This window comes from Rhinolophus ferrumequinum, chromosome 11, assembly GCF_004115265.2.
Source record: "Rhinolophus ferrumequinum isolate MPI-CBG mRhiFer1 chromosome 11, mRhiFer1_v1.p, whole genome shotgun sequence".
NCBI classification, from domain to species: domain Eukaryota; kingdom Metazoa; phylum Chordata; class Mammalia; order Chiroptera; family Rhinolophidae; genus Rhinolophus; species Rhinolophus ferrumequinum.
Window position 1 is genome coordinate 86317602 of NC_046294.1, and position 23651 is coordinate 86341252.

A 23651-nucleotide genomic window follows, 5' to 3' on the forward strand; every position below is an offset into this window, starting at 1 on the left:
ACTGTATATAGTAAAGGCAAGTTTTGCTTTTTAAAAAACTTTTGTTCAAGTGTGTGTGTGTGTGTGCGTGTGTGTTTTCTAGGTCACAGTATAAAATGTAGTTTTGCTATGGTCATGATCAAAAATGTTTGAAAGTCAGAGCTCTGGCCACTTTAAGGAGTGAACTTTAGCCTAAAGGCAATGGTAAACCACTGAAAAGTTTAAAGTGGAAAATGATACGATCAGATGTGTGTGCTTGTGTGTGTGCACGATCAGATGTGTGTGCTTGTGTGTGTGCACGCACTTTGTTTTTATATATGTGTTTTAGAAAGATTACTCATGCAGCAGTGTGGAGAATGGACTAGAAAGGGATAAGACTGGAGTCAAGAATCCATTTAGTTGCCTATTATTTAATTTAGGCAAAGGCTACTACAGAAGGTGTTATAGGAATGGAGGGTGAATCTACAGGATTTGGTAACTGATTGGCTGTGATGAAGGTGAGGGAGGAGGGGGAATCAAGGCTAGTTTCAGCCTTGGTCACATGGTGATGTCATTCACTAAGACAGGGAACAAAGAATAGAGCAAATCTGCGGGGTGGGGGAGTAAATTCAGTTTTGAAAATGTTTCCATTGAAGTGAATTCAAGGCATGAAAGTGAAGCTGATCAGCAGCAAATAGTTGGATATATAGCCTTTCATCCTGGAGGAGAGGTCTGGGTCAGAGAATTAATTGAGCTTTAATTGGGGGCTGAACATCACTGCAATCTCTGAAGGCATCGCAGTAAGAGTAAGTAAGATGGCTCAAAGGAAGAAGAGACTTAAAGTATGAACAGAGAAAGAGAAATCTGCTAGAGAACACTAAGAAGGTGTACCCAGAGAGACAGGAATAAAACCGAAGAATGTGGTGTCTGTGTAGTAACGAGCAAAAAAGCCAAAAAAGTGTTTCAAAAAGTAAAGAGTGACCCAACAACAAGAAAACAATTTGATTAAAAAATGGGCAAGGCCAGCCCGGTGGCTCAGGCGGTTAGAGCTCCATGCTCCAGACTCCGAAGGCTGCCGGTTCGATTCCCACATAGGCCAGTGGGCTCTCAACCACAAGGTTGCCAGTTCAATCCCTTGAGTCCCGCAAGGCATGGTGGGCTCTGCCCCCTGCAACTAAGATTGAACACGGCACCTTGAGCTGAGCTGCCGCTGAGCTCCCAAATGGCTCAGTTGGTTGGAGCACGTCCTCTCAACCACAAGGTTGCCTGTTCGACTCTCGCAAGGGATGGTGGGCTGTGCCCCCTGCCACTGGAAAACGGCAACTGGACCTGGAGCTGAGCTGCGCCCTCCACAACTAAGATTGAAATGACAACAACTTGACTTGGGGGGGAAAAAAAAAAAGCCTGGAAGTACACACTGTTCCCCAATAAAGTCCTGTTCCCCTTCCCCAATTAAAAAAAAAAGAAATCTTTAAAAAAAAAAAGGGCAAAACACTTGGACAGACACATCACCAAAGAAGATATATGTGCATATGAAAAAATGCTCATCACCATCATACATCATTAGGGAATTGCAAATAAAATAACAAGATTCCACTACACACCTATTAAAATGGCAAAAATCCAAAGCACTGATAACATCAACTGCTGGCGAGGATGTGGAACAACAGGAGCTTTCATTCATTGCTGATGGGAATGCAACGTGGTGCAGCTACTTTGGAAGACAGTTCAGTGGTTTCTTACAAAACTAAACATACTCTTACCATACAATCCAGCAATCACACTCCTTGGTATTTATCAGTCCAATGCAGTGTCAATGTAGTGGATCGGTTGTGATAAATGTTCTGCTTTGGTGCAGGATATTGAAAGCAGGGGAGGCTATGGGTGTCGGTGGACAGGGGGCATATAGGAACTCTCTGTATTTTCTGCTCAATTTTCCTGTAAACCTAAAACGACTCTAAAAAATAAAGTTTATTTTTTTAAAAAAGAAAGTAAGGAGAGTGGTGAAATGCTAAATCTAGCTGGGCAGTCATTATGCTAAGACTGAGGATATCCAGTTGATTATGACAAAATCACGGGTGATTCTGGCCAGAGCACTGTATCGGACCCATTCTCTGCTTCCTTTTATAGCGAAATTGCAAAGAGTTGTGTCTATTTCCTTTCTCCATTCCCCTTCCATTCCTTTTCTGTTGTATCCACATGAATTCGGTTTTCGCTCCTGCCCCTCCACCAAAACTGTTGAAGATCCTCGAGGATCTCCAATTCTAACCCTAACACTCAGCTCAGTCACTGTACTGGACCTATCAGCAACACTCTCTCTTCCTTGAAACGCTTTCTTCACTTGTTTTCTAGGATAGCAGACTCTCTGGCCTCCCTCACTAGCCATTTCTACGCTGATCCCTCTTCATCTTCCTGATCTCTGAGTATTAGTGTGTTCCAGAGGTTAATCCTTGGAAGTCTTTTCTTCTCTATAATCACTGCCTAAAAAGACCCCATCTCATAGCTTTAAACGTTATCTATACCCTGATGATTCCCAAATGTACATGTTTAGCACATAACTCTCAACTAATATACAATCCTATATTCAACTGCCTACACAGTATCTCAACTTAGATGTCTAATGGGCATCTCAAACTAACACATCTAAAACATCTCTCCAAAATGCAAGTATTCTTCTCTGGCCACTGCCATCTCAGTTAGCAATAAATCCATCCTTCCAGTTCCCCATGCCCAAAACCCTGGAGTTACTTTTAATTACGCCTTCTCTCACAACAAATCCAACATAAATGTTGTTGGAGGCAGACTGCCTAGGTTCAAATTCTTGTTTCGCCACTTACTAGCTGTGTTATCTTGGGAAAATTGCTAAGCATCTCCTGGCTTCAATTTTATCACCCGTAAAAATGGGGGTGATATTCTTAAGTATCTCACAGGGCTGTTATAATAATTAAATGAGTTAATGTTTGTTAAATGCTTTGAACAGTGTCTGCCACGCAGGATGTAGTATCTCTTGAATCTGACCACTCTTTCCCATCTACACACCTCTACACCCCAGTCTGGGAACTGGCTACTAATATCTCTCATCTGGATTACTGCACGTCTCCAAAGCAGCCAAAGTGATTTATTTTTAAAAACAAAAGTCATCATAAAATTCTTTAATTGTATCTTTGAAATTTTTCAGAAGTCAGAAAAAAATCCCCACAAAAGTTAGATTATATCATTCCTTTGTCTCAACACTCTGATGCTTTGCATTTCACTCAAAGTCAAAACTCAGGTCCTCACACTGACTGCGCCCTGAAGTGTGCTCTCGGTTGCCTCCCTGACCTCATGTCTCTTGTCCCTCATTCCTTTCTGGAGCATGGAAGCCTCCGTCCCTTTCCTTAAACACTCAAGCATGCTCCCTCCCTGTTCATCCTCAAACTGCAAAGCTCGCTCCCTCACCTTCTCCAAGTCTGTTGAAATGTCTCTTTCTCAGTGAAGGGGTTCCCTGACCATACTTTTTCAAATAACCTCCCACCTACCAGCCCTAAACCTCTTTCCCTACTTGTTTTTCTCACAGCACTTATCATTATCTGATATACTGTTAAGTCATTAATTCTAAGGAGACTGAAATTATTTATTCTAAAACGCAATTCCCATTGCCTTATGTTTTGCTGCCCACCCAAGTTGACATACACTCTGTGTCATTCTTAAAAACGAAAACAACGATTAAGCAAAACTGAATAGATTGCTTACTGCATTGTCTCTAAACTGTTCTTTCTTATGTGCATATAAATGGTGATAAAACACGGTAGATTCTGGATAGGGTCTGTTTTCAAGTATTAATTTTTTCCAAGAGCTACTTATCCTACTAACCACTCATTGAAAAAATACTTTTTAAAAATTTGTGTCTGGAAAATAAATGTCATAGAAGTAAGAAATGTAGTAGCAGGAAGACTAAGGTGCAAAGCCAGCTTTATCCTTAGCATTTATTACATCTCAGTGGGCCCCTGTAAACAGAAATGTCCTGAAAGGGGGCATGGGAGGGGCTGAAGGACAGGGGGAAACAGGAATATTTATTGCCCTGCTACTATGTGATGGGCCTATTGACTCTTTACATACACTATTTAATTTGGTCCTCATAGTAATAGCCCTCACAAAATTGTTAGCCATTTATAGAAGAAGAAACTAAAGCTCAGACAGACTTAGTAATCTGCCACGCAACACGAGTTGCCATGTGCAGAGCCCAGAGCCAAACTCAGACAAACTCAGCAGGGCTACATGATGCCAAAACCTGCACACCGTTTCTATAGAACCTTGCCTCCAGAGGTACCAATTCAGCAAACTGAACTAAGAAAGGTTGTTAAATGGGCCATTTATACTCCATCACTCAATTCCTAGGATAACTTAATATGTCTAACTTTCCATGAACCCCTTCATAGCTGTGTGCTGGCAACTCTCTTACCTGTGGACATAAAAAATGGGATGCGGAACTTTCCACTCAGCACCCGGGCCCGCAGATTCTGCAGTGTGCTCCCGTCAAATGGCAGGGCACCACACACAAGCACATAGAGGACGACTCCAAGGCTCTGCATCCCAAACAGAGAGTATGTATAATTAATCGCAGCAGAGGAAACAAAAGAGGCCATTGTAGTATGTGTCTGAAGATGATGTGAGTCATGCGCAAGATAACAGAACAAACTTTTTCTCCTTTTTTTATGAGGAATAATATGGGGCATTGTCAAGGCCAATCATCTTTAGAACAGTTAACCTTCTTCTTTGCTTCCAGACGTTAATTTTGGGTAACATATCTAGAATTTCTCTCAGAACTCATCCCCTAGGAAGAAGGCAGTGGCAAAAAACAGAAAGAATCTCTGTTCTTGACAAGGGCATCCATCCAATCTTGCCCTTGGGGTTTTGTGTGTGTGTGTGTGTGTTTTGCAGATTCAAAGGGGGATTTTGAAATTTGTGGCTTAATCCATAAGACAAGTGCTGGGGGAAAGACTGCACAAAAAATTGGGAATTCAAACAACAGGTCAGCAAGGTTCTAATTCGTATCCTGCATTTTGTGCCATGCAGGATGAGGATAGCTGTCCTCAATCAAGGGTAAGTAATGCTATGGGCATAGAGAAGGCAGTCACATACCCAGATGTCCACTTTGGGCCCATCGTATTCCTTTCCTTCAAAGAGCTCAGGTGCAGCATAGGGAGGGCTGCCACACCAGGTCTTCAGCAGCTGCCCAGGAGTGAAAAGGTTACTGAAGCCAAAATCTAGAAAGACAAATGGACATAACTCATGTTATCTTAATCCAGCAAATACTAGTTTCTACTAGTTACTAGAAGTTCTGAGTCATTAAGTTTAAATATCCAACGTGGAAAGAGGACATTTAGAAATTATATAACCAGCCACTTAGACTTAAAATAATAGTGAAACAGAGATATAGATGAGCTGTAATACAAAAGACATCTGGTTAACTAAAAGTAAACATGATTGGTTTGTCAGCAAAACCAGCACTGTTCCCTTCAAAAACCTAGACTGAGCGAGGTGAATGATACTCGTTCCTTTAAGAACAAAAATTAATTAGGATGATGACTAATGTTAAGACCGCATCAAAATCATAAATATACATGTAATTCTACTCAACTGGACCCCAAATTTTCATATTATTTTTACTTCTTACACATTTATGACCACTAGAGACACACTGACTTAAAAAATTAGTCAAAGTGATAGTATTCTTTTTAAGGTGGCTTATTCAAAATAAAGAATATGCAACTTATTTATAAATTGAAAAAAGAATGGTTACATTTTAGCTTCAACCTCCTTTGTGCTTCAACTTCTTCCATTCTTTTGTTCACCTCCCACTTTTTTTTTTTTTGGCAGAAAAAAATTTTTTTTTTCTTTTTATTTGGGGAAGGGGAACAGACTTTATTGGGGAACAGTGTGTACTTCCAGGACTTTTTCCAAGTCAAGTTGTTGTCCTTTCAATCTTAGTTGTGGAGGGCGCAGCTCAGCTCCAGCTCCAGTCGCCGTTGTTAGTTGCAGGGGCCACAGCGGCAGCTCAGCTCAAGGTGCCGTGTTCAATCTTAGTTGCAGGGGGCGAAGCCCACCATCCCTTGCGGGACTTGAGGTATTGAACCGGCAACCTTGTGGTTGAGAGCCCACTGGCCCATGTGGGAATCCAACCGGCAGCCTTCGGCATTAGGAACATGGAGCTCCAAATGCCTGAGCCACCAGGCTGGCCCCCACCTCCCACTTTTTAAAGCGAAAGTAGATGGGAGATAGGAGGAGTGAGGTTTGGGGAGGAATACTAAAAAAATGAGCAAAGATGGCAGGCTGAAGGATAGAGAATGGCTGACTTAGAAATACTTTTATGTATATAAATATGTGTATGAACATCTTGTATGTGTGACAGGCTAGAACCCCTCCTGCCCCAGACCTACCTACCACATTCCCTATGGCCACAGCATCTGAAAATGCTGAACACCTCCCTACTCTCTCAAATTTTCCTCCCTTTCCTAGTTTTACACGTTGATAACTCTGTCTCCTTTTGTATTTGCTTTTCTTCTTTCTACCTTCTATAGAAGGTGTTTTTTAGTAAGGCATGTGTGATTTTGACTGTCTCCCTGCGCTCCATTTTCTCAGGCCTAACTCTTCTGGTCCCACAGCTTCCACTATCATTTGTTTGGTAATAATTCTCCAAATTTATATCTCTGACCCTGGTACCAAACCTTAAGTTCCTGACACGAACTTCTAATACCTGCCTGGAAAGAAACACCTCAAACTCCCCATTTTCCAAAATGAAACCTGCTCTTCCCATGATGTCCCCATGGTCATTACGGGCATTACCATCCAGTTACTAGGAGCGCTGGCGTCATCTTGCCTTTCTTCCTCTCACTTCCCATTTCAAACTGGTAAAAATTTTACTGCTTTTATCCTGTGTCTTGAATCCATCTCCTCCTTTCTTTTTTTTTTATTCCTACCATCTCAGTTCAGACTCTTATCATCTCTGACCTAGACTGATGCTACTGCTTACTACCTGTACCTATTTCATTTCCCTCTAAGCCATCCATTCATAGCACAGTGTATGTTACACAAATCATGGTGTTACCTCCTCACACTCAAAAACATTTGGTGGCTCCCTCCCGCTTACAGAATAGCCTACCATATTTTGCCATGTATAATGCGCACGCAAGTTTTTGGCCCAAACTTTCAGGGAAAATAATTTTATGTGTTTTTTTTTAATTAAAGTTTACTGGGGTGACAACTGTTAGTAGACTGTACAACATAGATTTCAGGTGTACAATTCTGTAACATATCATCTATATATCACATTGTGTGTTCACCACCCAGAGTCAGTTCTCCTTCCATCACCATACATTTGATTCCCTTTACCCTCATCTACTATTCCCCTGCCCCCTTAGCCTCTGGTAACCACTAAACTATTGTCTTGTGTCTATGAGTTTTTATTTCTTCATTTGTTTGTCTTGTTCTTTTGTTGTTTTCAGTTTCATATACCACGTTATCAGTGAAATCATATGGTTCTCTAGTTTTTCTGTCTGACTTATTTCGCTTAGCATTATAATCTCAAGATCAATCCATGTTGTTGCAAATGGTACTATCTTTTTCTTATAGCAGAATCGTATTCCATTGTGTATAGATACCTTCTTTATCCATTCATCTATTGAAGAACACTTTGGTTGTTTCCATGTCTTGTCCACCGTAAATAAAGCTGCAATGAATATTGGAGCACATATGTCTTTATGGATAAATGTTTTCAGATTTTTTGTGTAGATACCCAGGAGAGGGGTTGTTGGGTCATATGGTACGTTTTAATTTTTTAATTCAAATTTTTATTTGTTCACATTTAGGTACTTGTTGTTTTGTATTTTAAAGGAATTTTAGCATTTATTTTTTTAACATATCGGTACAAGAAATTTTATGTAACAAATAATTACAAAACACAGGAACAGATACAAGGTATAAGAAATTTTATGTACCGGTAATAAATTTACGATACGCATCATAGAAGTCCAAGAACTCTTTGTCGTTGCAAGTTCGTTGTAAGTTCAACAAAACTGATTATCGTATTCCAGGGTATTCTTTTGCATATGGATATCGTTATTGATTTCTAGAGTTATGCTTTTTAACTCATAGCATAAATAAAAGGATTTAAAACATTTATATAGATACGGAATTAGTACTACCCATGTATAATGCGCACCCTTATTCTTCCCTCACAAATTTGGGCAAAAAAGTACGCATTATACATGGCAAAGTATGTAAATCTCTTAAGCACTGTCATTTAGGGTCTTTCACAACTCAAGTCTACCCTACCTTTCCAACTTATCCCTGGCCATTCTGGCATCTATTAATGCTAGACTGGCCAGGGATAAGTACTCACATCCTGTGTTTATGTGCCTTTCTTATGCTATTTCCTCTCTGTGCCATGCCTTTTCCTTTTCTTTCCACATTTGAAATATCACCCATTTTCAAGGCCCAGTCAAATATTACTTCCTGTATGAAGCCTTAACTGATTTCCACCACAAAATAGCATGTCAATGGCTTCCTCCTCTGTGCTTTCATAGCCCTTTGTTTATACCTCTACATCCCAATTACAATTCTGCCTTATACTATACTTAGTTATATTACATGTTTATGACCCCCACTAGTTAGTAAATGGGAGGGATATCATTTTACTTATCCTACCTCCACACAGTGTTTTCATACATACCAGGGACTCAAGAAAGGGTCACTAAATTAAGCTGCAATAAAATCATCGGGCCAATCCTTTCATCACTCCTGGCTACAGGAGACTTCTCATGCTGACAGTGGCAGCTGGCCAGCTACTAGAGCCTCCACCTCCGAGCCATCCCTCCCAAGGTTCTCAAATTAACTTAATGCTCACAAGGGGCTTAGAGGTCGGGGCCATCATTATCATTAGAGTCATTATAGCTACTTCTACGAGAAATCAAACGCTCCTATTCCTCAATGGAAGATAAATGCGTCTTCTGTTAAGGAGAGGCCAGCGATGAATTAAAAGCAGCCGACTTTAAATTTTCCTAATAATATACAGGAAACGTCTCATTTTGAACCACAAATGCTCTGTTTACAGTTAGTAGGCTTCCTACCCCTTCACTCTAGGGGAGGGGGTAGGGAAGGCACAAACTTAACGGCATGAGCTCGTTTACTGTATCTACCAAACAGGAAATCTTGGCAAAGGAAACAATATCAAAGGGAACTACCTTCAGCGATGACTACAGACCCAGCTGGCCATTAGGTGCTTATATGAGAAATGAGTGTGCAATGATGACCACGATTGGAGCCTGACAACTAGAGGGGCTCACATACGGGGAAGCACCTGCTTCCACAGCATGTCACAGCCCAACAGCTGGCTCCCACAGCTAGACCCAAGGACCAACAGCAAGGTGTCCACTTCTGCAAGACCCAACAACAAAACCCCCACCACCTTGCTCTTACTTCCCATTACATGCCAAGCAAAAATCCTCTAGTCTGGTAACTTGTCAAGGGGTCTCCTATCATTATTCCAAGTATTGTACTTACTCCTAGCTCTAAGGTGTGGCTGCCCACATAAGCAAAATTCGCTTCTCCCTGCCTGCTATGACACTGCCCCCCCCGCCCCGCCCCAATTAAGACCAGTTTCCTACAATGAACCATCCTGTTATACCCCAATTCATTCTTTGATGCACCAAACCTAAAAGGATCTAACCCACCCTTCTCTCTTCAATATACATATTACTATTTTTAGTAATTAGTTTTATTGAATGCATACTGTTCTCTAATCTTCCCTACTAGTGCCTCTTCACAAGTATTTCACATCATTAATCTTTAATACTGCTGTACAACTCATTAAGTTAAAATTCTGGCTAGTTCATTGTCCATTCAGCTCTAACATAACTGATTTTCTAAAAATTTAAATTATGGATGTGGGAGAATCCTCAAATTATTAACATATACTAAATCTGGAACTCATTTTGAAACTTTCAGTTCCTTCAATCAACACTTCAGGGACTAAATAACTGGGATGGGAAGAATATCTCCTCTTTATTCTCTTAGCTGCTTGCATTTGGGAGCATCTTGCTACACATTTCAAGACGACTGGAAGGAAAAATAAAAGCAGTTAAAAGTCAAACCCGTACATTTTGGGTTTTGTTGGTAGTTTAGGGACGTACTGGGGGAATGCTGCTGGGATGTGTGGTAGGAAGTGGAGATGGGATGGGGTAGGTGAGAATAGATAGACATAGAACAGAATTACTAAGGCTTTTGTTGGTTTTCGTTATCTACACATACAGACAACTGCAAGATGACCACTTGGCAGAGAAAATTCTCACAAAAACATGTTAAAGCAGTGAGCAAAATGAATGAGGAAGAATTCTTGCTTGCTTGGATCAGAAATGCCAGTGAAGCAGGGAAATAAAAGCTTTTAGAACTTAAGTTTGCTCAGTTACCCTGAACCTAGAAAAGCGTATTTCCATTCAATGGAATTGTTCATCTTATTTTGGTTCTGGAGCTATTCTTATTCACCATGTCTTCAGTATTTACTAAAGTTTCTTCTTTTACTTCTCCTCCTTCTTCTTTTTTGCCATGAGTTGTGCTTTATTTTCATTAATCACAAAAATAACTTTTTGGCCTTTTCGAAGACGGTGATTTCACCCATGTCAGGCTTGCCTACAATTTTCTTAAAACAATACCTGGTCTTTGCTCTGAACCAAGTTTCCTGGTTCCCACTCGCGTCGCTGCAGCAAGAGACCTAAAGCTTCTTAACGTCTCTTTCATAATCTCTAACTAGGTTCCTCCATTTCCTTCACTCATATTACAACATGTACATAGAAGCCTTCCAATGGGTATAGCAATGTGTTGGTTCCTATGAAATAACCAAAGGCAGAAAAGATATATTCCAATGGAAAGACTCAAAAAGGAAGTAGAACTTAATTGAATGGCTAGAATCTGAGCAGAGGGGGAATGTGAGAAGAGTATTCCGAACAGTGGCTGGGGAGAGCATAGAAAAAGTGGATCACTTGGAACTAGTGTGCTAAGTTCAAGTAACAAGAAAGAGACAACCCTGGGCACAATGTAGACTGTGTAGAGGTAAGTGGCAAGAAATAAGATTACACCGTAGTATCAGGCCAGACAAAATACAGCCTTAAGTGAGAGAACAAGGACCTTACACTTACTTCATCCTGTAGACCAGTGCTTTTCTTTCCTTAACTTCTTTTTTCAAAAAATTTAAAAATTTTATCAGACTTCAGATACAAAGAACTTGATTATGAATTATCATCTTTAGTTCATGACACAGTCTCACCGTCTCACTATTGCTCTACTCATGGCCTGCCGTTATTTAGACTCTTTTCCTATAACCTTGAGATATAGTTCACATTCCATAAAATTCACCCTAAGTACACTGTTCAGCATTTTTTGGTACATTGAGTTGTGCATCCATTGCCTGAATACATTTTAGAACGTTTTCACCACCCCAAAAAGAAACTCTGTACCAATTAGCAGTCATTCCCTATTGCCCCCCTCAACTCTCCCACAAACTCCCAGCCCTAGGCAATCATTAACCAACTTTCTGTCTCTATGGATTTCTCTACTCTGGACATTTCATATAAAAGGAATCATACAACATATGATCTTTTGGGGCCCGCCTGGTGGCTCAGGCGGTTGGAGCTCCGTGCTCCTAACACCGAAGGCTGCCGGTTTGATTCCCACATGGGCCAGTGGGCTCTCAACCACAAGGTTGCCGGTTCGACTCCCGCAAGGGATGGTGGGCTGCGCCCCCTGCAACTAGACCTGGAGCTGAGCTACGCCCTCCACAACTGGGATTCAAAGGACAACAACTTGAGTTGGAAAAAGTCCTGGAAGTACACACTGTTCCCCAATAAAAGTCCTGTTTCCCTTCCCCAATAAAAAAATATATTGATAAAAAAAAATTTTTTTTTAAATTAAAAACTTAAAAAAAAAGTATGATCTTTTGTGACTGGCGTCTTTCACTTCACATGTTTTCACCATGCTGTAGCAGGTATTAGTCGTTTATTCATTTTTTTATTATTGAATACTATTCCATGGTATGGATATATCACATTTTATTTATCCACTCATTAGTTGATGAACATTTAGGTTGTTTCTACTTTTTGGTATTATGAATAATGCTGCTATGTACATTGTAAAACATGCAGGTTTCCTTGTGGATGTATGTTTTAATTTCTCGAGTATATACCTAGAAGTGGAATTGCTGGGTCACATGGTATGGTAACTCCATGTTTACCCTTTTGAGTAACTGCCCAAACTGTTATCCAAAGTGCCTGCACCACTTTACATTCCCACCAACAATGTACCAAGGTTCCAGTTTCTCCACATTCTTGCCAATATTTATTACTGCTGTGTTTTTAAATTACAGCCATGTTAATGGGGTGATGTGGTATCTTACTATGGTTTTGATTTGCGTTTCCCTGATGGCCAATGATGCTGATTATCGTTTAATGTGCTTACTGGATATTTGTATATCTTCTTTGGACAAAATGTCTGTTCAAATATTTTGCCCATTTTAAAACTGGGTGGTCTTATTATTGAGTTGTAAGAGTTCTTTATATATTCTGTATACAAGTCCGTTTTATATAATTTGCAAATATTTTCTCCCATTCTGTGGATTACCTTTTCACTTTCTTGATGGTGTCCTTTGATGCACAAAAGTTTTTAAAATTTTGATGAAGTCCCATTCATCTACATTTTCTTTTGTCACTTATGCTTTTGGTGTCATACATAAGAAACCACTGCCTAACTCAAGGTCACAAAAATTCACCCCTGTGTTTTCTTCCAGAAGTAGTTATTTTTAGTAATGTAATAAGCATCCCTGAACCTACCACCTAAATAAAAAACTACTATCCTGATAACTACTTACATCTACTCATAAGCAGCACCCATCCCATCCCCTTGTCCTCTAACTATTGATTTTCAACCCTGTCTGTCCATCAGAATCACCAGTGTCATTTTAAAAATCAATTTGGAGTGATCCACAAACCTTATCTTTGACCTACTGAATCTCCTGAAAATAACTTAGACATCTGAATGTAAACAAACAAAACGTAATTCTTTCTGAAGAGGTTTGAGAACCACTCTTGCAGGCAATGAGGGGTTGTTGGAACGTTTGCAGCAGGCAAGTGACGTGCTAAAATTAACCTGAAAGCAAGACTAGGTTAGGTATGAAGTGAAATTGAAGGCCTGTGATAAAGTAGAAGTAGTAAAAATAAGAAAGACAATTTAAAAAATATTTTGAAAAAAGATTAAACAGTACCTGAGGATAGACTAAACACATGGGATGAAAAGGAAGGAAAAGTAGAGAATATGACCATGTATGTCTGGGTAGATGAAAGATTCAAGGAAAGTAGAAATTGGTTTGGGAAGAAAAAAAGAAATATACAGAGGGTGCCAAAAAAATGTATACACATTTTAAGAAAGGAAAAAACTGTATTAACTGTAGTACTCAATATATACCGAAAACAAAAGATGAACACAAGTCATGTTTGACTTCTGCAATTATAAGAGGTGCTCAAAGTGGTTACCATCAGTGTCCAGACACTTCTGATTATGGCGAACTACTGCTTGAGCATAGATAATGTCTCTTAAAATGTGTATACATTTCTTTAGCACCCCCGATATTTTTTGTTATGCCTTGAGTTTAAGAAGGTAAGAAGAAATTCCAGTGAAGATGTCCTGAGTAATGAATGATAAAAGTTTTTTTGAAAGAATAAGCAGAGGAAGAGGAATGGCTAGGAATTAAGGCTTAGGAAACACCCATAGGTACTTGCTATTCCACAGTACAGGAATAGAAAGGATGCAGCAAAAAGGAGAAAGACAGGGTGGAACGTTTGCAGCAGGCAAGTGACGTGCTTAAATTTCCTTTAAAAAGAAAATCAGAAAAATATCATTAATAATAAGACGAGACGACAAAAACATTTCAAAGATGGTCTGCAGTATCCATAGAACGTCATCCAAGTACTCTGTAACTTTTATCTAGTAGAAAACTACAACAATGATAATTACTCTAGATGAGAAATGGTATAATTTCCCCCCAGAACTTTTGTTAGTTTTAAAGATATGCTAAGTCATAGGAATGGGCTATGAACAGAATCCAGATTCATTCTGAATCATCTAGAATGTCACACTGTAAATAAAATAAGGCATTTCTTACCATGTTTGATGATAACCAATAAATAATAATTCTGAACTATTAGTAAATTAATTCAGGGTACTTAGAAATGAACAACAAGGCCATGCAGCTCAGTGGCAAGAACACTGGAGGGAGCCAGGTGCCCTGGGAAGACCTAGAACTGGACTGTCCTTGATTCACCTCTCAGTGCAGCAGTTTTCCGTTTGTGCAGCACTTTAAATTATATGGGAGTAAATAGTAAACAGATTTTGTTTTTTAAAAGGACACTCTGTCAAATGTTGTGTCATCATCCCTTGTATTTATTACTTCATCGAGATGAGCATTATTTTTGTTTTTACATCTGGGAAAGTGAGGTGCATTAAGTGACATGCCCAAAGTTAAAGTTTAAAAACAAATTCCTCAGAACAAGGGCCAGCCTGTAATGCCAGCCTGGGTGCCCTCATAACCCACACCCATATCGTGCTTTAGGCATCATGTATATGTTTATAATGCGGTAAATGTCCATCTCGTAACTAATTTAATACCTTATTTATTAGTCTATGTTTTTCATTTTGTTCTTGACTGTCTGCTTATATAATTCCCAAAGGCGTACAGTGCTTGAGGAATACTGTGTGTTTACAAGTTTTTTTAAATACAGTGCTTTGAAAAGAGTGGTAGGCATTGTGTATCAGTGGGAAAAGGATACATTTTCCAATAAACGGCATAGGTACAATTGGTTTTCCACATGGAAAAAAATAAAATAGGACACCTTCCTCACACTACATCCTAAAATCAATTCCAGGTAAATGACAGACTTAATGTAAAAGGTAAAACTACAAAGTTTTCATAAACTAACAAAGGAGAATATCTTTATAGCCTCAGGGGATGGAAGGATTTCTTAAACAAGAAACTAAAAGCACTAATCCTAAAGGGAAAAGTGGTAAATTTGGTTACATTAAAATTATACTAGGTCTGGCCCGATGGCTCAGGTGGTTAGAGCTCCATGTTCCTAACTCCGAAGGCTGCCGGTTCGATTCCCATGTGGGCCAGTGGGCTCTCAACCACAAGGTTGCCAGTTCAATTCCTCGAGTCCCACAAGGGATGGTGGGCTGCACCCCCTGCAACTAGAAAACGGCAACTGAGCTGGAGCTGAGCTGCACCCTCCACAACTAAGACTGAAAGGACAACAACTTGACTTGGAAAAAAGTCCTGGAAGTACACACTGTTCCCCAATAAAGTCCTGTTCCCCTTTCCCCAATAAAATCTTTTAAAAAAAATTATACTAAACGGTGTGCATTTAAAGCCATTTTAAAGAAAGTGAAATGAGAAACCACAAAATGAGAGAAGATATTTATAACACATAAAACAAAAGATTCATATTCTTACTAGTGAAATAAAACTCCTATAAATCAGTAAGACAAACAACCCAGTACATAAATGGGCCAAGGACTTATTTAAGCAGATACCACACAAAAAAGGCCAACAGACAATAAAAGGAGCTCCACCTCATTATTAAAGAGAAAAATAAAAAAACTAAAACCACAATGAGATAACCATTACATGCTCACCAGACTGACAAAAATCACGAAGTATAATAATACTCAACTGGGGACTAATACTCAACTGTATGTCTTCACTGGGGAAGACATACAGGAATGGGAACGCACACACGCTGGACCCCAGGTTTGGCATTCTCAAGTAAAAGCTGAAAACAGACAGACTGCAGGTCCCAGCAATTTCACCCCTAGGTTTACACTCTTAAATGTTTGAGAATGCATATAATGTTCAAGAGTATACCAGGACAAATGTTTAAGAATGTTTTGCAACTGTTAGTAAGAGCTCCAAACTGAACACAATCCAAACAGCCAACAATAGATACAATGGAAAAATGACTTGTGGCATGTTCATACAATGGAATACTATATGAAAATAAAAATGAATAAGCCACAGTAAACAAACATGGATAAATCTCGCAAACAACATGTTGTTGTACGAAATAGGCAAAATAATATACTCAGGGTGATTCCAATCATACATAGTTCAAAAACAAGCAAACTATATTAAGGATGGGCTCACTGCACATTGTATTTAATATAAATGGCAACCCAAGGAGCAAAACTCCTAGGGATGCATTAGACAGATGGTACAACTACTTACCAAAAAACCCCTCTTAAGTAAAGCAAATAAGTGATTAACACAAAATTCAAGACAGTTATTATTACCTCTTGGGGGAAGGATAAAGTTTTGGTGAGGGGGTGTGGTCTGGGCTGATGATATTATCTATTTTCTGATTTAAGTGGTAACTGCACAGGTGTTTGCTTTGCAGTGATTCATTAAAGTGTGTGTGTGTATATATATATATGTATATATATATGGTTAAGGCACATTTCTGTGTCTGTAACATATTTCATAATAAGAGAGGGAAAAAGAGAAAAGAAAAAAATCCTCCCCCCCACCCCCCATTTCTCGCTGTTCAGGGCCATTTCGCTGAGATCTAGGCTCCATTATCACAGGGCTCGGGAGAAGTCAGGCTGTATTCTCTCCACTGATTTCCTAGTGCCTAGAACAGTGTTTGGCAGAAGGCATTCAACAAATATCTTACAAATGATTCACTGATTAACTATAAACAGAGAGGGAGGGAGAAAAAGAGAAAAAGAGAGGGAAGAATAAAAAAGGAAATAAATGTATGAAAACGCAGAGCAGTCCCTAATGAGCTGCTAAGAGGGTAGAACTGGACGCTTCTTGCTCAAACAGGGATCCCACTGAAGTTTTTGTGGAAAATAGCAATTATTCTATATGAAGAACAGCGAACTATGAACATGCTACATATATTGATAAAGTCTATGGTTGTAGTTAAATACAATTTAAAAGAAGTAAATATTTTAATGACATGTATAATTACTGTCATAATCCCAATTAGGTATAAATGATAAACAGTTCACATCATTGAAAATATTAGTATTACTCTTATACTAGTAAAATAACTATTTTTCAATAACTCATATTAAGGACAAAGATAGCATACAGTCTGCTGTGGTCTCAAAGTGTGTCTCTCCAAATTCCCATGTTGAAATCCACCTGCCCAATATGATGGTATTATAAGGTGGGGCCTTGGGAGGTGCTTAGGTCCTAAGGGTGGAGTCCTCCCAATGGATTAGTGCCTTAGAAAAGAGGCTCTGGAGACATCCCTAACCTTTCCCACCACATGAGGAAACAGAGCAGGTGCTGGCCATGAACCAGGATTGAGGGCCCTTACCAGAAGGCAACCATGCTGGCACCTTGATTGTGGAATTCCCAGCCTCCAGCACCGTGAGCAATAAATTTCTGCTGTTTATAAGGTACTCAATCTGTGGTCTTTTCTTATTGCAGCCCAAATGGACTAAGACACATTACTTACAAATAAGCTAAAAATTCATTTTTGTCTATAATGTCACTGTCTTCTCTAATTGAACAAGAGCTGCTAATAAAGAACAACAACACTAAAGAGATTTAGAATTTCCCTTCTTCTCCTTTAATATGTCCAATTTAAGGTGAATAGGCTTGATAAACTAGCTACTAAAAACATGGGTGGCCAGAACAAAGAGGAGGAAAAATATCTAAAATCCTGGATAGTAATACTAAACAAAACTGGGTAACTAAGAGTTGACACAATTTTGGCAAATCTTTCAGACAAGTAACTTTAACTCTCCCCAAACTTCTTATAAAACATGTTTTTATTATAACCATTTAATTACTCAAATATGATGGGTAACAAGCCAGTGAAACGGGCAGAGCCTAACCATTTCTTTAAAACCATACACACTTTGTATTCAGTAACTACCATCTTGTAGCTTTCCAGAGCTAACATCGTCCTAAGAAACAGTGGAGCGCTACAATGCCATAGCTCATGCCAGCCTCAGATCATTCTAATTAGGAGACGTAAGGAAAATAAACTACACTATCACAAGCTAAAGTTTAGTTCACATGGCTCAGGATAAAGTGCACTATATAATAAAAAGTGCACTATAAGATATAAAACAGAAGAGTGACAACTTCAGTATAAGTAAAAAAAACAACAAAAATTAACACAGAAACTTAAGGCAAAGAAGAAAATATATTCAGTGTATGTTTAAAAGTTTAAATATATACACTTCGCAGTTTTGAAGTACACTAATAAATGTCAAAGAAAGGAGGGGAGAGTGTTAACACCAACGGCCTATAAAGAATTTCTGTGCTCTTAAAACAATATGGGACCGAGCAAGTAAATTATGGCATATCCACTTGATACGCAATCATTAAAACTGATTATATGGAGCAGCATGGGGAAAATATTTGATATAATATAAAGGATAAAAACTGCACATAAAATTGTATATCCACTGACTATAATTATGGAAAAATGCATTAGAAAAAAAGACCCGAAAGAAATGCACTCAAAATGATAATGATAGTTTTGGAGGTAGGATTCCGGTGTGAATATTTTAAAATCTTTTGTTACTATTTAAATTTCCTATAGTGTACTTATCCTATAATTAAAATTTTAATTTAAAGACTTTAAAGTATCATCTTAAATAAAAAGAACTAAAATACTAAGCAGTCAGTTTCGGAAAATTCTCAGGTATGAAGATGCCCCAAAAGATACTTTATATCCCTTACTGTTTATTTCCTGGCAACAGGAAAGATTTATGACCCACTGATGCAACACTAAAATGAATATTCTAAACAGTTACAGAAGAAAAAGGAGAAACAACAGAGGAAACTGGTTAAGATGGATACTCACACCCATACAATAGAAGCCATATGGGTGGAGTTGTTCTCTTCATGTGGCCTATGGTCATTTATTTCTCCACTCATAAATGGCTCCGAACATAATTTGTTAACTCTTTTTTCCAACCCCCAACACCCTGGTTGTTTAGCATTTGTCTGCAGGCTGAAATGGTATCTTGTATCCCTTTCTCTTAATACAGAACAGCAGACTCTAATTTGAACCGCATGTCTTTCTTCTAGGGATGATTTAAATACCAGAGCTGTACTATCAATTTTGAGACTTGAAATTCTTTGTTCTAGGCAAGATCAGGAGCCCCGGGCTACACAGGGTAGTGATATTATATCCCTGAAAGTAAGTATATCATCAACTGGGTATGCCTATGTGGTCAGGGGAAAGAGGGAAGAACGGGTGGCACTAATTTAAAAATCAGGACAACTGCAACAAGAAACTTTCTTATTTGGCCCACCACTGCAGGGTGATACCCTTGACTTCTTTTTTGGCTGACCAACGAGCAATCCAAAACAGATGGAAACAGATGAGACACAGCCTACAGCCAGTTTCAATGTTCACAGTGTCTCTTAAGGTAATACAGTACAGCTACAGTTAACAACCAACCCCTTCAAGAGTCACTTGTGCTTCACTGCATTGCTGGTATAAGTAAACAGCTTGTAAGTAGGGGGCAGAGAAGAAACAGTGAAGTGGGAAAATGTTTATCCTAAATAGAAAACCTCATCAGAAAACATTGTGATAGGATCCTTCATACTTTTAAATCTGAAAGCTTCTAAGGACTTATAACCCCAATACTGCACCTGCAATTAGAGACAAAGACCAGGAACAGAAATCGTTGTGGCCCTTGCTTAATTTCACAGTGGACTAAGGAGGGTGGGACAAGCTGTCAGGTGTTCTTGCTAAAATGACTCAAAGAACCAAAGATCAACACCCATGTGAGAACACTATATAAACAGGTTTTAGACTGTTATAGGGCCTGTTAAAATGGAACATGAAACAGATAAGGAACTAATTTTCCGTCTCCTATGCCATATCACTAGCTTAGAAATCATGTGATCCAAAACCTTTATTTGGAATTGAACGAGAATCTACTGTGTGGATACTCAGAATTACGCTAGTGATAAAGGATGAGTTTCCAAGTTCCCAGGAGTCACTGTATTAATTCCCTCTTAAAAATGGGTCTTGGGAAGTCCTCAGTGTTTAGCAATCACTTCAACCCCTGGCTGAACTTCCTGAGTAGAAGCTAATAGAGAGAAGTAATGCCAAACACCACTGACTCACAACCTGAGCATTTTTACACAAGAAAACATTCTTTCATGGGAAAAAAAAAATCATGTAGTCAGCTTACTGGGGAAGGCGAGGGGGGGGGGAATTTGGTTTGGTTTAAGAAATCAGGGGAGGCCAGCATTGGAAGAGGGGAGAGGGTAATGAGATTGAAAGAATATACCCACCTTTTGGGAAAGGTTTGTCGAGGAGTACTATTCTGCTGCAGCTGCTGCTTTTATACCATATATGGGGCTGCTCCACATCCGTCCCTAAATCTTAGCAGTCTCCTGACCCTCCCTAACTCCCTAATACTATATATCTATATAGTACGATCACTATCTCTGCAGAAAATAAAAGTTTAAAAACAAAAACGCTGGACCAGCATTACACTGCCATTTGCAGTGAATGATGCATGTATTTTCTCCCAAAGCTTTAAAATACCTTAGCAGTTAGGATCACTGAACCCAGCTATTGTTAAATGAGGCAATAAACCAATCCCTCTCACTCTACCATAGATAGCACTACCCCAACCCTTCTCATCAAAAACAAAAAGTTCTCAGCCAACACAGGATCATCAAATTCAGTACTGAGTAGATGTATAAGGAAAGGGTTGTCAAGAGATATTTTCTGTAAGACCTACAAACAATATTCATTGGAATTTTTAAAAACATTAATACATATTATTATAGACATGATTCTAAATCATATCACTTAGAAAAATAAAAGTCCAATCATTCCATTAGGTAACTTTCTAATATTGATAGGTGACAATACTATACAAAATTTTAGTGTGCCTTTTATAGACCATGATAAATCAAAGTCCCCCTAAATTCTCAACAGAAACTGAAGGTAACAAATGGAAATTCTGTACATAGATAATAACAATACTTTCCAAATTAAAAATTAAGACATGTTTTTAAGATACCATCTGTTTATTTAAAAGTAACTAGAAGCCTATTTTTGGAGAAAATAAGGTATGATTATCATATATGAAGTTCTAAGGTGTCACCCAGAAACTAAAAGCAGGCAAGAAAATACCCTTTTAGGTTAAAGCTAATAGGATAAATATAACTTAAATGAGAACAAACACCGAACAACCACCCACCTAAAAGGTAATGTGTAAATATGGTAATAGGAATAGGTACTCCCCAAGTTTTTGAGGGATCACTAATGTGTTCTTGGCACAAGGTGAACGAGACACTCCCGGTCCCTGCCCCATGAAGATCAGTCCTGTGGGGGAGGCACGCATGACACAATCACACATCTGACTACACAATTATAAGCAGCAAGTATGTTTTAGAGAAATTCTGGGGGCAACTGGTACATGATAGAGAAAAGGGACTCTCCTGGAAAAGAGTCTACCAAGAGTTCAGAGAATTTCTCAATCTGGTAAAAATAACCAAGGTTGTATCTGGACTAGAATGTAAAGAAAACTGTAACCTATTTAATTGCACAAGTATTTTCCAACATTTTTTGACTTACAAACATCTTTCAAAGGAATATTTATCTTGATAACCTCCCAAGAAAGTTTTTAAAATAATTTTATGTTTGCATGATTTATGATAAAGTAACTTTAAGTAAAAGATTTTATTTTACATTACTGTATTTTAAAGATTGATTTAAAAGTTCATTATAAATATTATTTAAGAAAAATCATTTCCCCCCATTTTACAAGTGACTCACTAATTTATTTCAATTATGTAAGAAAAGGTATTAATTTAAAATTGGTAGGTCATGCTCAGTTTGGAAGCCACATACATATTGAGATTATAACATGAACAATAGCCAAAAACTGTTCACGGCCTAGTATTTGAAATGCTTCCATTCATTTTTACATCTGAAAAGCAAACTTGTTTATCTGAGTTATTTTCATGTTTTGTTTTTAAATGATGAATGGATACACAAGTTTAGCACTTCCTCGCAAATACGACTCTATCAATGTGGAGAGTCTTTATTCCCAATAAAGCAAACTATGTATTATATGTATGTAGGCGTATACACCGTGTTTCCCCGAAAGTAAGACCTCACCAGACAATCAGCTCTAACGCGTCTTTTGGAGCAAAAATTAATACTGTATAAGACCCGGTCTTCCTTTACTATAATATAAGACCGGGGTCTTATATGATATGACATGACATGACATAACATAACATAACCACCACATCTTATATTAATTTTTGCTCCAAAAGATGCATTAGAGCTGTCAGGCTAGGTCTTATTTTTCAGGGAAACAGGGTAGATATGTGTGTGTGTATAAAATTTTGGTTTCTGAAATCCTAGAAACATCTTGATGTGTTTTATGTGATCAAATGAAGACAATTCAAGAATTTGGTAAAGTTTGTTTTGAGGCATTGTAGAATGATCATTTTTATCTTCATTAACTTGAATTTTAACACCAGTTTTCCTTATGCTTTATATTGTCCAATGGTCCACTGTAGATGTAAATTTAACAAAATATGATGGAAAACTGCATACTGGTTGAAATTATCATGGTAACTAACTACTTCAACAGAGCAATAAACGGAATGACAGAGTCCTAAGCTTGCTCATTTAACTCCCTGGTAGCAGGTAGACTTTCTTATTCATTCATTCATTCATTCATTCCTACTCACTCAATTTATTTATTAGCAGGTAGACTTTCTTGATTTACACTCAGAGTCTCAAACAATTCCATTTAAGGAGGGTGAGGAAACCGAACTTATTACTTCATTTGTTCATTTCTAATAGTAAAGGCAAGAGAAGTCATTATCACTTTTTATGACATCAATCTCCTGGAACACAGAGAACCTCTAGGATTCAGAAATCAGTGACTGGAAAAAGATACTGTAAACTATTTGAGGTGTTAAATTAAGGGTGGTCTGTGTGTAACCTGAGCAAAGGAGTAGTCAAAGATCACACATATCAGGATGTTATTTAAAGTCTGCATAAAATACTCCTCAGGGTCTTGCAACTTCTTCTGTTTTGAATCTATGCCTACCACTAGCTGAGTTTTTCTTAGTTTGACACTAGTAAAGCAGATATATATTACACTCATTCTCTTATGGCTTTAAGAGAACTGATAAAAGTCTCAAGATTTGTAAAAATGAGAACTAATATCTGGACAAATGGGGACTCTTACTAATACTCTGTCACCTGAAGAAGAAGGTCTGCCTACGGAAATCAGTCTCTATTGTGGTGATCATTTTATAATACATACAAATCATTATGCTGTATGCCTGAAACTAATATAATGTTATATGTCAATTATATCTCAATCCCCTCCCCTGCCAAAAAAAGTAAAGTTTTGGACGAATGCACTCAATAAGAAATCAGCCTTTCTGACATCTCCTTCATTTTAACAGTTTCTACCAGACTTGACACAACACAGTAAAGATTTCATCAGAGTCTGAGTGAAAAAGTACTCTGGATGGTTTGTTAGTCCCTCAACTTGCAATTGAGGAGTTTTAAGACCCTGTTAAGAAAAACAGAGTTGGGGAAACATGGTCTTAAGTACACTTAGTAAAGTTCTTATAGTGTCTACATCCACTA

At 38.4% G+C, this 23651-nt stretch overlaps 1 protein-coding gene across 2 annotated transcripts in view; it reads right to left on the minus strand.

Annotated features, from left to right (window-relative positions):
• The window catches only part of SIK3 (SIK family kinase 3), a 241643-nt gene that overhangs the window by 43257 nt on the left and 174735 nt on the right, over positions 1–23651 (minus strand). For both annotated transcript variants that reach the window (XM_033119067.1, XM_033119066.1), the window contains exons 5-6: positions 5080–5204; positions 4400–4523 (exon numbers count right to left, since the gene is read on the minus strand). In XM_033119067.1, coding sequence (XP_032974958.1) covers positions 4400–4523; positions 5080–5204 — 249 coding nt within the window. The remainder of the gene's footprint in view (positions 1–4399; positions 4524–5079; positions 5205–23651) is intronic.